Source organism: Cyprinus carpio, chromosome B9 (assembly GCF_018340385.1).
Source record: "Cyprinus carpio isolate SPL01 chromosome B9, ASM1834038v1, whole genome shotgun sequence".
Classification (NCBI taxonomy): domain Eukaryota; kingdom Metazoa; phylum Chordata; class Actinopteri; order Cypriniformes; family Cyprinidae; genus Cyprinus; species Cyprinus carpio.
In genome coordinates this window covers 31,013,094-31,030,336 of record NC_056605.1, presented here as the reverse complement: position 1 = coordinate 31,030,336, position 17,243 = coordinate 31,013,094, and the positions used below count along the sequence as shown (strand labels likewise).

The following is a 17,243-nucleotide window of genomic DNA, read 5'->3' as shown; positions in this document are numbered from 1 at the left end:
TAGTTATTTAAAGAACATTTTTGCATTTTGTTTTAAAATTGATATTTTAAGAACCATGTTTGCATAATTCTTTTTAGAAATCATATTTTGCCTAATATTATTTTGATTTTTATGAATATAAATGAAGCCTACTTTTTTTTTTTTTTATTTATTTTTTTTTTGAATGAAATTTAGGAATTTTTTGCATTTTTGGATTTGTTTGCATTTTATTTTGTTTGCAGTCAAATAATTTTTTTTTTTTTTGCAAAATTTTTGGAATATTTTTAGAAATTACATTTTGACTAAAAGAGTGATAAAGTCAAACCATTTCTGCATTATTTGTGCATTTTTTTGGAAATTATATTTTGCCTAAAAAGAAAATAAGCCTGTTTTAAGGATCATTTGTGCATATATGTATTTTTTTATTTATATTTTGGCTAAAGAAATAAAGCCTTTTTAAGAACCATTTTTGCATTTTTCAACATGTTATATTTTGCCATAAAAGAAATTAAGGCAATTTAAGGATTTTTTTTTTTTTTTTTTTTTTTTTTTTTTTTTTTTTTAGAAATTGTTTTGCCTAAAAAGAAAATCATTTTATTTTCTATTTATTTATTTTATTTGCCATTTTAAGGACAATTTATGCATTATTGTTGCATTTGTTTTTTACAGAAATTATACTTGCCTAAAAAGAAAATTAAGGTTATTTTAAGGACTTTTTTTTTGGAAGTTATTTTGTGCTTAAAATTAGATTAAAGCTATTTTAAAGACTGTTTGGATTTTTTAAATAAATTATATTTAAAACACATTTTGAGGACCATTTTTGCAGAATTTTAGGAATTCTATTTTGCCTAAAAGAAAATAAAGCCTATTTTAAGGATAATTTTTTTCATGGCACTTGTGGACGTTTTTTTAATTTTGGGGTGAAATGTGACTTGTTTGGTGTGAAAGCTCATAATTAATGTTTTGAGCTGTTAAACAAATGCATCGCATTCATTAGTCAAAGTCTCCATGTAGACTGTCACCAGCTATTAAATAACACACAATCTGTCTGTCTTTCTTCTGGTTTGTGTGTTTTGACAGATGCCATGCTGCTCTTGACGGAGCGTCTGGAGGGGCCTTTCAACATCGCGTATCGTGTTGGTGATGGAGGATGTGGATGTGTATGATGTCTGTAGTGATCATGAAGGTGAAGGGGATGCAGCAGCATGTAGTTTTAATTATGGCCGTCCAGCAGCTGCACTCCTCAATAATCATCATGTTGTGAACAAGCAAGCCTAGAATTTAGTGATCTGTGGCTTTCGCTGGCTTCTTCTCCGAACCCGAAGCCTCTCATCTTGTTGTGGATGAGCTAGTCAATAATCATCATGTTGTGGTATTTTTAACCCCCGCTAGGTTTGCGGATGGCAGTTAAAAAATGTGTCAGCTTGTGTAGCTGTTGGGGCGGGCCAGTGAATGTGTCTCCTGCATCTCTCTGCATTTCTGACGCAGCCACTAATTGCAGTTTTTCAAGGAGAAAAAAAGGCAGAGTGTGGTTTATTGAGTGTGTATTATTTGTATTTTTTCATGGAGAAACTCACGGGGATTTCAGCTTTTTGGAATAGTTGAGGTGAATGTGTCATTTGATTTTCTTGTCATATTAATTTATTGTGGTTTAAATCACAGGAGATGCCATTATTCAGCCATATGAAGGGATTTCTGCTTGTTGGAATTTTTTTTTACATGGCAAGTCCATTTAAAGTGAGCTAGTAAATGTGAAAAGTTTATTCAAATTCACAAGTCAGCCACGGAAAGTGTTAAGTATCATTTTTTTTTTGTATTGTAGTTTTTGTTAATATTTTGAGTTAGATTTTATTATTATATTTTCAATTTTCACTTTAATTTTTAATACTTTAAATTTTAATAATTTTACTGTTTTTTTTTATTGTTTTTATTTCTTTTGAATTTTTTAAAATAAATTTTGTTTTTGTTATTTCACATTTTTTTTAATATGTTATTTTATTCCAGTTAATATTCATTTTATTATATTATTTTAAGTAGTGAAAATATTTATTAGTGAAAAACATCTCTCATATATTTATAATAAAATTCACCTAAAAAATTTTACATTTCTCATAGAAATTCACCTAAAATATAATTTTTTCTTATATATTCATATAAAATGTTACCTTAAAATTATTTATTTTCCTAGCATATATTCATATAACAGTTCACCTAAAAAAAAAAATTCTCATAAATATTCTTACAAAAATTCACCTAAAATATACATTTGTTATCTTATATGTTCATAAAAAAATTCACCCCAAAATATATATTTTTCTCTTGTGTATTCGTATAAAATCTTCACTTAAAGGTATACATTTTCCTTTTATATATTCATATAACAATTTTTTTCTCTCTTATGTATTCATATAAAAATTCAACTAAAAATATATTTTTCTCTTATGTATTCATATAGAAATTCACCTAAATATTTTTTCTCTTATAAATTCACATAAAATGAATCCTAACAATGTTCTTTTTCCTCTTGTATAGTCATATAAAAATTCACCTAAAATATAGTTTTTTCTCTTATATATTCATATTCAAATTCACATAAAATATATATATTTTTTCTCTTATGTATTCATATAACAATTCACCCAAAATTATACATATAAAACTTCACCCAAAAAAAAATTCTCTTATGTATCCATATAAAAATTCATCTAAAAATATAGTTTTTTCTTATATATTGATGTAAAAATTCACCTAAAATCTAATGCACTGGCATCAACTACCCATATTTTTTCAGAATTGTTCATATTTAAAGCCAAGATGTAAACAAATATGCAACATTAGTGGAACCAATTAAATAAATGTAAGAATTGGTCATTGAAGACTTGTATTGGTGACATTTCCCCCTCATATGGTGTGTACAGTTCTGATTTAAAGCCATGAAATAACATGTGTTCGAGAATGAAACTGATTTTAGGCACGTTAGATCCAGCTAAGTTGGACGTGACCATATTGTTTTCCTCCGTCATTTGTTTTTTGTTGTGGTGAGTGGCGTGTTTGTGTTTGTTTACTGATTTTTTGTACGATTTTTTTAGCTAAGTTGGATGTGACCATATAGAAGCACTTCTCGAACTCTCCGTGTAATTGCAGGTTTTCCAAGGTTGTGGACAGCTGGAGCCTTCAGGAATGAGCAGGTCGGCCCGCGGCGTCTCCGACACGTTCAGCGGCCGCTTCAGTCCCTACAACCCCGAGGAGCTTCCGACCGCCGCAGCCGCCTCTCGCCTCGACCGCCTGGTAAGAGCAAATCTAGCGTGATCACTCTGAAGTACCTGCGGGAAACACGGGCTCCGTCTCAAACCTCCTGAGCTGCCTGCAAAGGCACCCTGATGTTTTAGGAGAAATTTGTACTTTTATTCAGCAAGGGTGCATTAAAATGTTCAAAAGTTGAGACATTTAAAGACATTTAGAATGAAAGAAAAGAACATTAGAATGATTTCTGAAGATCATGTGACACTGAAGACTGGAGTAATGATGCTGAAAATACAGCTTTGATCACAGAAATAAATTACATTTTAACAGATATATTTACATAGAAAACAGCTATTTTAAATTGTGATAATATTTCACAATTTTTACTGTATTTTTGATCAAATGTGACCCTGGACCACTAAACCATAAGTCATAAGGGTAAATTTTTTTAAATTGAGATTTATACATCATCTGAAGGCTGAATAAATAAGCTTTCAATTGATGTATGGTTTCTTATGATAGGACAATATTTGGCCGAGATACAATTCTCTATCCAATTATTTTTTCAAAATATTGAGAAAATCGCCTTTAAAGTTGTCCAAATGAAGTTCTTAGCAATGCATATTACTAATCAAAAAATAAATTTGATATAGTTATGGTAGGAAAAATTGTAAAAAATAGTGAATTATTATTATCATTTAAAACAGCTGTTTTCTGTGTGAATATCTGTTAAACTGTAATTTATTTCTGTGATGCGCCGCTGTATTTTCAGCATCATTACTGCAGTCTTCAGTGTCACATGATCTTCAGAAATCATTCTAATATACTGATTTGCTGCTCAACAAACATTTCTGATTATTATCAGTGTTTAAAACAGTTGTGCTGCACAATATGTTTTGTGGAAACCGTGACATGTTATATTTCTCTGGATACTTTGATGAACAGAAAGTTCAAAAGACCAGCATTTATTTAAAATAGAAATCTTTTGTAACATTATAAATGTCTTTACTCTGATTTTTGTTATGTTTAGTTTTTAAAAAAAAACAGTATTTAACTAGTATTTAATTTTCATTATAAATGTTTTGTAACATATTAAATACATATAATATATATATATATATATATATTATATATATATATATATATATATATGCATCTTTATTTTAGTTGTTAGGTTTTTCTTATTTAGTTGGTCTGGTTTGTCTCCTTCGGCTGTGATGATGTCGATGCTTTCAGGCTTAAATAATAATAATAATAATAATAAAACCCCACTAGTCTCAGTATTTTGGACACCATATATAATGCATTTATTTCTCTCATCTCTTTCTCTCCCTCTTTTCAATGCCTGCCAGAGGATTGTGTGGAAAGTCATGCAACACAGTGTAAGAGTTGCTCAGTATTTATTTCCCTGCTCAGTGTTGTGCTGCTTGACTCATGTGCGATGCGTCTCAGATATGTTTCTGAAAGTCTGAGCCCTGGCTCGTCTGTATAGTGCTCTCTTTATTACATGCCCTTCATATGTACCATATCATCTATCTCACACAAATCCAACCATTTAAAACATATTTAATCACTAAACAGTAAAAGAATCTCTTAAAAATCTAAAATATTAAAGTCAAAGTGTGTCATTATAAATATAATGTAATTTTTATATCCAGGACTCATTGATGAAGCACTTTTCTTAGACTTATCTTAGACTTTTATGTAAGAATGGTTTCACGAACAATTGAAATCATTAAAAAACTTTTCTGTTGCTTGGAATAACATTACATATAAAACCATTAAACTTATTTCATTTGAACTGGTTACCAAGATGGCATCTCTTATTTTCATTTAGTTTAAACTAATAATAACTGAAACTAAATCTGAGATCAAAATAAATTAATAAAAGCTAAATTAAAATGAAAGTGGAAAATAGAAAAATATAAACAAATTCAAAATAATCATTGAAATAAACATTGCACAAATTTCAGTTAGTTGCCAAAGAAATATTAACTTGATGTACTAAAATAAGTAAAACTAAATCTGAAATTAAAAATAATGAACATTAAATTGACATTTAAATAAAAAAACTAACAAAACTGATAAAAATACACAACAAAATTACTAACACCTTAACTAAAATGAAAATGAAAATCGAAAATTTAAAATAAAAATGAATTCATAATATTCATTTTTTTAAATAAAATAAACATTACTTGAAATAAAATAAAATATAAAATAAAATATGAAAAAACTTTTAACTTATTTTATATAAGCTGGTTGCCAAAGCAACATCTCTCATTTTCATGTAGTTTAACTTAATGTGCTTAAATAATTAAAACTAAATCGGAAAAAAATATTAATGAAAACTATATTGATATAAAAAACAAAAGTATTACAAAACCTGATTATTAAACTAAAATGAAAAAAAATATATATATATTAGGGCTGTCAAATGATTAATCACGATTAATCACATCCAAAATAAAAGTTTTGTTTACATAATATATGTGTGTATACTGTGTATATTTATTATGTATATATAAATACACACACATGCATGTATATATTTAAGAAGAATATGTTATGTTATATTATTAAATATATTTATATTATTTATAATATAAATATAAGAATATAAATATATAAATGTATTATACATGTAAATATTTTCTAAATATATAATTTATGTTTGTGTATTTATATATACATAATAAATATACCCTGTATACACACATATATTATGTAAACAAAACTTTTATTTTGGATGTGATTAATCGTGTAAATATTTTCTAAATATATAATTTATATATATATATATATATATATTAGACTATATATATATATATAATATAATATATATAATATATATATATTATATATATATATATATATAATATATATAATAAAAAAGGATTTAATATATTATATTAATATATTATAATATAACCTGAAATAAAATCACTAAATACTATAATAAAATTTTAAAATAACACTGGGTCACATCTCATGAAACAGTTCTATAGTGGGATCAAAATTACATGCATATTGTTATGCATTTACCATGATATCTAATTCTTTCATATTACAGTCAAACTTGTATTAATCTACAGTTGAGAAGCTCATATCAGGCTGCAGTGTGTTCACCTGTGTTCAGTGAGTGGATGCAGTTCATCTAGAGAGAGTGTGCTGTGTTGAGGTCTCTGGGGAGGTGCAGCGTTACTCCTCATGATGTCTGATTCCTCCAGTGTGTTTGCTAATGGCTTCAGGTCCTCGAGGGCCAAAACCGTCACTGATCTGACTGGATCTGAAGATTTAGTTTTGGTTTTTTTTTTTGGGGAAATTTCCTTTTTCTTTTTTTTTCTTGTATTTTAAAATGTCAGTATAGTTTTTTTTTTTTATAATTTTTTATAATGTTTTATGTTTTCTTAATTTTTTTTTTTTTATATAATGTTATACATAAGCATTATACATGTATAAATATAATGATTTTGGTTGCCATGTGAAATCTAATATAAAATTAATGTGTTTTTATATTTAGACACACAAATGAATGAAAATGAGAAATGTTGCTTTTGCAACTAGCTAAAATAAAATAAGTTTTAAGTTTTTTATATGTATTATTTTATTTCAGGTAATGTTTTTTTATTTCATTGTGAGTGAAATATTATATTATTTTGATTTTTTTTTTTTTTTTTTCTTTTTTTTTTTTTTTTTTTTTTTTTGTTTTTGTCATTTTTTTAAAATGTCAATATAGTTTTTGTTTATATTGATTGTATAGTAAATATAAAAAATAGTCAGATGTGTATTTGTTTGTGTATATATAGACATAGAAATATTAATATGAATATATTAATACACACACACATTTAAATAAACAAAAAATAAATACTATATATTAATCACGATTAATCATATCCAAAATAAAACTTTTTGTTTACAAAATATATGTGTGTGTGTGCTGTGTATGTTTATTATGTATATATAAATATAACACACATGCATGCATATATATATATTATATATATATATATATATATACTTATATATATATATATATATATATATATATATATATATATAGATATATATATATATATATATTATATTTTGAGTCTGTTTTATTTAAGAGTTTTTTTGTTCAGATCAGCGCTCATCAGTCATATTAATAAACTCAGTCAACCCAGGAGTTTTGCTGGTTGCTCGATTGGAAACTGGAGCAGTTGCACAGATTTAATCACTGGGATGGTTTATGTGCAGCATGAGAAATGTCTCTGGATTTCTGCAACCCGATGCTCTCGTGTGCATTACGCTGAGCTCCTGAGCGCTCGTGCTGCTCTTACAGAGGTGGAAATGAATTGCACATGATGCTTGATTGGATCTGTGAGGCTCAAATCCAGATCTCTGCTGCTAATTCGGCGCCTCGTGTCGCCAAACTCAAGAAACTGAACACCGACCTCCATAAACGGCAGCCGCACTCTCGTCAATAGAGATGATAGAGTTGCAGAGGCTGTTTGTCTGGAGGTTTGGGATATAGCTGCTGTTGTTATTTACATGAGTTTAGTCAGTATTGCATCTGCATTGGCATTTTTTTTTACCTTCATGCTTTAAAATGTTTTAAATGACTTCTGGGCAGTTCTCACAAATAGCGTACAAAATATGGTCTGGTATATATAAACACAAACACATGCATGTATATATATTTAAGAAAAATATGTTATGTTTATATATTAATATAAATATATAAATGTATAAACGTAAATTTTTTCAATATATATATACACTGTATGTATGTGTATTTATATATACAAAATAAATATACACAGTATACATACACATATACACATAAATACAGTATACATGAATTACTTAAACAAAAACTTTTATTTTGGATGCGATTAATCATGTTTAATAGTTTGACAGCATTAATTAATTTATTTATTTGAGGGGAAGTCATGTGGTAACTGCTGCACACAAATGAGCTGAACATATTTTTAGTGAGTAGAATTAATATATAAAATAGTTTTATATTTGTTGTTTATTATAATGTATTAATAAATCTAATAAAAAAAATTCATTATTTGAAAAAAATTAAATAATCATAAATACTTTATTATTAAATAATTTAAAATAGTTTAAATAATTAAATAAAAGTAATTATATATATTAGAGATGTAATGGTATGAAAATTTCTTATCATGATTATAGTGACCTGAATTATGACAGTTATCAGTATTATCACGGTATTGTTAAAATGTGCTGGAAATGTTCAAAAAGTGCTGACACAATTTTTGTATTTAAAATCAACAAACAATAAATAAAATTACTTTTTGTGTGCATAAACACTAAAACAATAATATTACCAATGATGTCTGGATTTTAAATGCCAACATGACTGACAAGAGTTTATCTAATAGCATGTAAGAAATGTTCAAATAAAGCTTTGAATTTTTTTTTTTTTTATTTTTTTTTTTTTTTTTTTTTGTTTGGGCAATGTTTGAAAAAATTTTTTAACTTTTTTGTTTAATAAGTTTTATAAATTTAGAAATGTGGAAGTTTTATATTATATATAGTTAAATATATATCATTTTTATATAATATTTATATTATAAGTTTTATATTATATATAGTTTTATATTGTACTGTATTATGTTTTTATTTAAAATAGTTGTAATAGTTTTCATTTTTTAAATATTTAGCTACTACAGTGAATTGAATGTCAAAATGCACAATTATGAATTAAACATCACAATTATGTAAAACTTCTGACACTGTTGTATGATTTAATAACAGGCCAGAAGCACAGAGGGACAAACATTGATGTTTAAAACTACTGAACTGCTAGACTCTTGTCTAGATTTATATAATAAAGGTATAAATATAACGCTTAAAAAATGCTTTTATAAAACTTAGAAAAAAAAAGTGCCTGTAGTTTTATGAAACTTAGGATCAAATGCAATGATTAAAAACATTATTTTCTGAAACACTACAGTGGATTAAAATAGCATTTTTCTTTTCCTGGAACACAGTTCAGGTCATTCATCTTTTTTTTTTTTTTTGGCCATTTTTTTATTTATTCAAGCTCAAATAGGCAGATCTGCATTATAGATGCATGAGCATAATCATCACTTTCAGAACTCACCACACAAAAGTAAACATGACGAGGTCGGATCTGTTTAGATTGTGTTTATTTAAAGGCATGTTTTGTGCTTTGCTGATTGCAGCCTGACAAACAGCACTGGCCAAACATTCATCCTTATGGCTGGAGCGGAGCAGAAACGAACCCATGTCTTGTTTTTAGTCAGCGACTGATGATATTCATGACTCTGGAGCAATTATTGGCGTATAGATCCACTTTTGAAGAGCTGCATGTACAGTAGACATTGATTTTCATGTGGGTGCAGGTTAAAGACAGCGATTGTGAAATCACTGATTTTACAGATGAAGCTCTAGTGAATGCTGCTGTGCACAGTGTGACTAAGAGGTCTGTCATTTATAGATGGAGCGATCGGTTAGCATGACAGTCGCAAACCCTTTAATCTCAGAAACTATAGACAGGGAAATACATCCTTTCATTGGACACTTTTAACACTGGACAGTTGCAAAACATCAACCACAATATCATGGATTATTTTATTTATTATTTATTTCATTTCTGTTGATATGTTTATATATGACTTATTCATTTATTATTTAAATGTTTATGTTCATTTATTCAATTAAACATTTGTTTTTATTTAATTGTTTATATATGTTTAATTCCATTTTTTTTATTCATTTTACTTTATTGTTTATTTTTTAATATTATGTATATATGAAAACTTCAGATGCAAAAACCTCTAAGTCCATCTAAAAATATTCTTTCAAATGAGTTTTTTTTTTTTGTTTTTTTTTACAGGCTCCTATATGAAAATAATATTAGACATTTTTGAAAATTAGGCATTCAATAACTGACCGATAACTGTTTGAATGTAAAGTGAATCTACTGAACCTCAACACAGGAGCCTGATAAAAATGCCCATTTAAAAGATAAAAACGTCCAGCTGTGAAAACGTCCTGCTGTACTTTATATCTGTCAGTAAGCTAATGAGGAGCACGTCTCCATTGTGATTAGGTGTTTTTGCACCTCAAGAGAACAGACGGGCCGTCCTATAAAGAGGGGGGGTTTTCATGGCAGTTAGTACATTTGAACAGCATTTAATGCTTAAATTTAATGAGGTTTATTTTTAATAACTTGTTTTATTTTACAAACAGTTGTATTAATTGAAACAGTTGCATTAATAAACTGTCATCTGGTGGTGGGTTGATAAATTAATACGGCCGTGATAAACGTGTGAAGTTTATTACCAGAAAACGAGTAAATAATGAAAATATTGACATGACACTTATACTCTCCGAGGCTGCATTTATTTGATCAAAAGTGCAGCAAAAATAGTAAAATGTTAATAGAATCTAAACAGCTGTTTTCTATTTGAATATATTGTAAAATTTAATTTATTTCTATGATGCAAAGCTGAATTTTCAGCATCATTACTCCAGTCTTCAGTGTCACATGATCTTCAGAAATAATTCTAATATGCTGATTTGCTGCTCAAGAAACATTTCTGATTATTATCAATGTTGAAAACAGTTCATATTTTAGTGGAAACTGTGATGCATTTTATTTTTCAGGATTCTTTGAAGAATGGAAAGATCAAAAGAACAGCATTTATTAGAAATAGAATCTTTCAACAAGAAAAAAGAAAGTCGTTTCTATCACTTTTGATCAATTTAATGCATCCTTAATAAATAAAAATGTTGATTTCTTTCAAAAAATAAAAACTTGTTTACTAAAACAATGTTGTCATTTTCAGTATTCAGTATGACATTATTAGTTTTTACGCAGTATTTCATTTCACTTGGTCAGTCATGCAATGCAACTTCCAATGCAATGAAAGTCACTTGTTTGCAACTAGAAAACTTGTGCATCAATCTGAGATGCAGGTTTATGATGTCATATAAACATACGGCATTAGGGCGGTTTACTTGCAAGCGGATACAATGCTTCAGAGAGTTAAAGTTGTGTCAGGTGTGTAAAGCAGTACATGAGCCTCTCTCTGTTCTCATGCGGGTGACTTTGGGAGTCTGTTGAGTTCTTGCTGTGAAAGACTTTCGCTCCTGCTGTATGACTTTAACTGTCTCATGTCAAGCGCTTCCCCTTGTCACTTATCAAGCAGCAGCAGCAGCAATAGCAGCGGGAGTTAAAACAGCACATGTGACCCTCCACAAACTCAGCTACTACATATTACAAACAGAAATTGCACCAGCACTGCTTTACTGCATTATTCTACTGATATATACATATTAAGGCAAGACATTACAGGTAAAAGCATTGTTTTTCATGCACTGGTTAATTTTGCTTCCATAACATGTCTTCTATCAGACTAGTGGAAAGACAACATCCAAAATATACCTCAGTGTGTTTGTGTTTTTGCACTTTATCTATTTGCATCTGCAGATTTCAGGTATATTTTCAGGTAGATTATCAATGTATATTTTTAAAGAGTTTTTTTCTCTCCACTTCAGCAGCACTTACAGACACCAAAATGTACAGCTTTATTCCTAGCTATACTTTGAAGGTTTTTACTGAGGCGTGTGTTAATATATCATTCGGACAGATTTTGATTACATTTTATTTCTAAAAAACATATTCATATTGTTTTATTTCTGTTGACATCTTCTGTAATGTTTGCAAAATAATGCATATTTGATTAATGCATAATTTACATATTTAATCACATTTTCAAAAAAAATTGTTATACAAAACAGTTGTCTTACTTTACTGTGATTAATCAAGGTATAGTACTGTTTTGACAAATGCAGTGCTGTAGTTCATTAATCATTTTAGTTTAAATGTTCCTTTAAACTGGATTATGGAGGAAGAGTTGTTATTGAAGATATTTCTGTCATGTCTATCTCTCCATCATTTCTGTCTGTCCCTCTTTTTTCTGATTTTTCTGTTGCTGGCATTTAGTGATATATTTGTTCTGATGAACTAGTAAAGTTAGTACTTGAGCCATGTATAATGATGCAATATCAGGTAAAAATATTTTCAAAGCAACTGGACATATTTAGTTCATTTTTGCAGATTTTTTTTTTTCTTCTTATGTCTAGCAGGATCAGAAGCCTTAGTCCATGGTATGATGTTTCTTTAATGTAGTCAATACTTGTTAAATGTGAGCCTGGAGCACCAAAGCAGTCATATGTAGCACAGGTATATTTGTAGCAATAACCAAAAATACATTGTATGGGTCAAAATTATTGATTTTTCTTTAATGCCCAAAATCATTAGAATATTAAGTAAAGATCATGTTCCATGAAGATATTTTGTAAATTTCCTACTATAAATATATCAAAACTTAATTTTTGATTAGTAAAATGCATTACTACGGAATTCATTTGGACAACTTTAAAGGTGATTTTCTCAATATTTAGATTTTTTTGCACCCTCAGATTCCAGATTTTAAAATAGTTGTATCTCAACCAAATATTGTGTTATCCTAACAAACCATACATCAATAAAAGCTTATTTATTCAGGTTTCAGATGATGCAAACATCTCAGTTTCATAAAATTGACCATTATGACTGGTTTTGTGTTAATAACAAATATTAAAGGAATGGTTTAGCCAAAAAAAAAAAAACTATTTACCTTATTCACGCACTGTATCATTATTAATATGACATGAGCACAAATCAGTGGAAATCCAGACCTCAGCTGTTCTGGTGTGTAACAGCATCATTACCTGAGTGATGTACTTACTAAAGGAAGTGAAACACCCGCGCCCTCTAGTGCTGAAGCACGAGATCTTCATGCATGCTGGATTGATTCTTTAGATCACTTCTTTAATGAAAATCAATCCTGGATAATGCTGGACACTGACTTTACTGAATTCTTTAAGAAATGGTCTTTGAAAACTTGGATATACTGTATGAGGGGAATTTGAAAAGTGTTTTCTAGACCTGGAAATGTTATGCAAATTAATAATCTTTTGGAATTTTATAGAACTTTTTATTTCTTTTTTTTTTTTTTTTTTTTTTTTTTTTTACGAATAAAAACATTTCATAACATATCAGGTACTCGAAATCAAACAAAAATGAACTGAAATATAAAAAATACTTTCTTTTTTATATTACTTTATATAAATATATATGTATTTTGTATTTTTTCTGTTTGTTTAAAATAATAGTAAAATACTTACATAAAAAATACTTATTTTATTTAATCTAGTTGCCAAAGCAATATTTCCCATTTTAATGTAGTTGAACTTGATTACTAAAAATAAAATTACTTTAAAAATAAAATAAATTTAATTAAAACTAATAATAATAATAATAAAATGAGAAAAACAACAAAATTAACTACAAATGGAAATGGGAAACTAATTTAAACTATTAATAAAAAAACTATTACAGTTTTATTATTTTTTTTTTCAATCATACTAAAATAACACTAATTGAAACTTCTGGAATTTAATTAATTTAATTATTTAATTTTTGTAAAGTATTGACATTCCTAGTTTCTGTAAATAAAAATGAGAACCTTTAACATTACAGTAGAAGTAGCACAAATATATTAATGGGCCTTTAAACATCGCCTTTGAGCTCTGACCCAAAGGCTTCTGCTTAAATTTTTGAAACTGGTTTTGTAAACTAATAAATCTTTATTTATAAAATATTACGTTTTCATTTAAGGTTTTTGAGTCGAATAAATAATTTACAGATTAACATGATTTTTCATTTTCATTAATTCAAAGTTTTCATAGTTTTTATGGTGCTATTATTCTAAAATCATAAAAATAGTTATAATAAAGAATGAGTAGACGTGTCCAAACTAATATACATCTGTACATCCTCCAGGTGACTGATGTCAAGGAGAAGCTGAAGAAGTTCAGGAAGTTCTGGTCTTTACTTCCTGAGGCCTTCTGTCAGGAGGAGCATGTGGCGGCTGCAGAAAGCACTGAGGATGACTGCTGGAACGGACACGACAAGGGCAGGTAAAACATCTGCAATCAAACATCTGCATAGCTGTGGATGTGAGGATTCATTGCACAATAGGTCTAGACATAGTTTACATATCTACTTTGTGACAGCTCTTACCAAAGAAGATCTGGAGATGCTCTGAGTTTATTGTACTCAGAAACATACTGTGACTTTCTGAACCCATACCGAACCCAAAACCTCATCTCTGGTGAAAAAAAAAAGATTTTAAAAAATATGTATTATTAAAACTTATTATTTTTGAATATTATTATATGACCCCTTTAACTAGTTGGAGTGCTGAAATTTTTTTTTCCATTATTGGATACCGTTCTCATGGGGAGATCAAAATTGTGAATATTAATTAAATATAATTTTATTATTTTATTATTATACAGTTTAATAAATACTACATTATTATATTATATTATATTATATTATATTATATTATATTATATTATATTATATTATATTATATTATATTATATTATATTATGATTTAAAAAAATTGGCTTTTCAACTAACTGAAATAAGTTCAAGTACTAAAATTACTGATTGGAAATTAAAAGCTAAAACTGAAATGAAAATAAACCTAAAAAACAAACAAACAAGTAAATAAAAATGAAGATAGTAAAAATGACCAAAACGCATAATAAGTAAAACTTGTAAAAAATAAAATAAAATAAATAAAACTGAAAATGTACAAATAAAAGCTAATTTAAAATATCAATAAAAAAAGTTTAAATATTGTTCACACACTGGTATAAGTGTATGCACTGGCCAGAGTTCGTCTGACATGTTTATATGATTATTTCTGCTGCATAATATAGGGTTTATTGATAGTCAAAAATGCACTAAGGAAGGAGATTGGGACAATTTTTTTTTTTTTTTTTTTTTTCAGATACGTCCCTGAGGTTCTGAAAGATGGCCTGACCAATCAAGTGAATAACCCGGAGGTGGGCGTGGACATTTCCAGACCGGACACTCTGATTCGACAGCAGATCATGGCTCTCAGGGTGATGACCAACAAACTCAAGAATGCATACGATGGCAATGACATCTACTTTCAGGACTCGAGTAAGTCACGTTGTGTTTTAATAATGATTTAATCATGGCATGCTCAGATTCATTGTATTTTAGTCTTTTGATGTCTGCACTGCTAAAGAAGTTACTAACCGAGCCCAGAACTGTAGTTTTCCAGTAATTGCAGACAAAAGCTAAATGTTAAAGAAACTTCGGTGAAATATGTGAGCAGTCTTGAATTCAGTTTGATCAACTTTAAGGTTATAGCCAGTCTTAAATATTTTAAATGTTATAACAAAAGTCATTATCATGTAATGAGGTCTTAAATTTTTGATTTAATTAAATAATAAATATGCATGTTCAAAATCAAAATGAGGCACATTCTACAGACTCACACTTTCAGAGCAGATCACAAACAATGAATACTGCACTTTTATGACAAACGAGTACTTACTTATGATATACTACTGATGAATTATGATAATATTTACTGTGTTTTTATTTTCTAATATGGTGTGGATTATTGTAAAGTGCATATTTTATCTCCCTCGTAGTAATGCAGAGACATTTCAAAATAAGAGTCCTGATGTATTTGCATAAAATCTCCTTATTATTGGTATTTTGGTTGCATAATAAACTGTATATGGTATTTAATTAAACATAAACTCTTGTATCTTCCCTCCAAGTCACCCTGTCATTGGAAGGAAACTAAGAACATTATTTAACATAAAAAATATATAGATTTCACACAATTATCTGTGTAAACACATCATTATTTTATCAGCAAATCAACCTCTAATTCATATGAATTGATATAATAGTAGTATTTTCAAAATATATGTACCTTATTAACCCATTTAAATTCATAAGGTGTTTTATTTAATATATAAACATAGTATAAGTATTTTAAACTTGTTTTGCAGCAGTATTAAACCTGTTTAATTATAGAATATCAGATGTGTGATTTATTGCATGGATTTGTTCTGAATGGACAGATATGTTTAACACCATTATTGTAAATTAAAACAAGAGTGCAATGCAATTAATTATCTGTGCTTAGATAAACTTGATCAAACAATATTTAGGTGAGATTTTATGCATGCATCTTCTTAATGCAATCGTAACTGCTTTCATTGTAGCTTCCAAAGGGCATTAATAGTGTTGCATTGCCCAAACTTTGACTTTTGGCATACAGTCTGCTTCAGGGTAGTTGCATGCAGTCAGATCTATTTATTTTGGAGCTCATGTTTTTTTGCGCCTCAGATGACGAGAGCAGCGCTTCTGGCAGCGGCAGCGGCTGCACTGAGACGTGTGTCACTGAACCAGACTCCTTCATCACTGACACTCCTGTTCAGGAAGCAGAGAAAACAGATGAAACATCTTCTGCTTCCATCATTCAGCCCAACCTGCTGCTGCTGGTCTTGACCGTGCTGGCCTTGAAAGAGCACTGGAGATAGTGGCCGCTGAGCTCCACACAGACTGTTTGTGTTTTATATCAGACTGGACACCGATCTCAGCCATCTGAAGACTTTGAAGCCGGTCTTCCTGATTCAAAGACCACCGAGCGACAGGTTTCTTCAAAAGGGCCGTGTAAGCATTACACATCTGATATATGAAAGATTCGTTATGAATTTTTTTATTTTTTTTATTACATTTACAGTATAGTAGATTAAAGGAATAGTTAACCTCAAAAATGAAAATTTGCTGAAAATGTGCTCATCCTCAAGCCATCCAAGATGTGAGTTTATTTCTTCATCATATTTGTAGAAATGTAGCATTGCATCAGTGTCTCATCAATGGATGCTCTGCTGTGAATGGGTGCCGTCAGAATGAGAGTCCAAACAGCTGATAAAAACATCACAATAATCCACAAGTAATCCACACCACTCCGGTCCATCATTTATGTCTTGAGAAGCCGAAAGAAACAAATCCATCATTAAGACATTTTTAACTTTAAACCATTGCTTCCGGCTAAAATACGAGTTCATAATCCATAATA

At 28.7% G+C, this 17,243-nt stretch overlaps 1 protein-coding gene across 1 annotated transcript in view; it reads left to right on the top strand.

Moving 5' to 3' along the window:
* Nucleotides 1-16,980, top strand: part of gpc6b (glypican 6b) — a 35,564-nt gene extending 18,584 nt beyond the window's left edge. Inside the window, exons 5-9 of the mRNA XM_042730443.1 lie at nt 1,060-1,139; nt 3,118-3,267; nt 14,102-14,238; nt 15,123-15,298; nt 16,508-16,980. Of these exons, the coding sequence (XP_042586377.1) occupies nt 1,060-1,139; nt 3,118-3,267; nt 14,102-14,238; nt 15,123-15,298; nt 16,508-16,701 (737 nt within the window). The 3' untranslated portion in view covers nt 16,702-16,980. The remainder of the gene's footprint in view (nt 1-1,059; nt 1,140-3,117; nt 3,268-14,101; nt 14,239-15,122; nt 15,299-16,507) is intronic.
* The last annotated feature ends 263 nt before the right edge of the window (nt 16,981-17,243 follow it).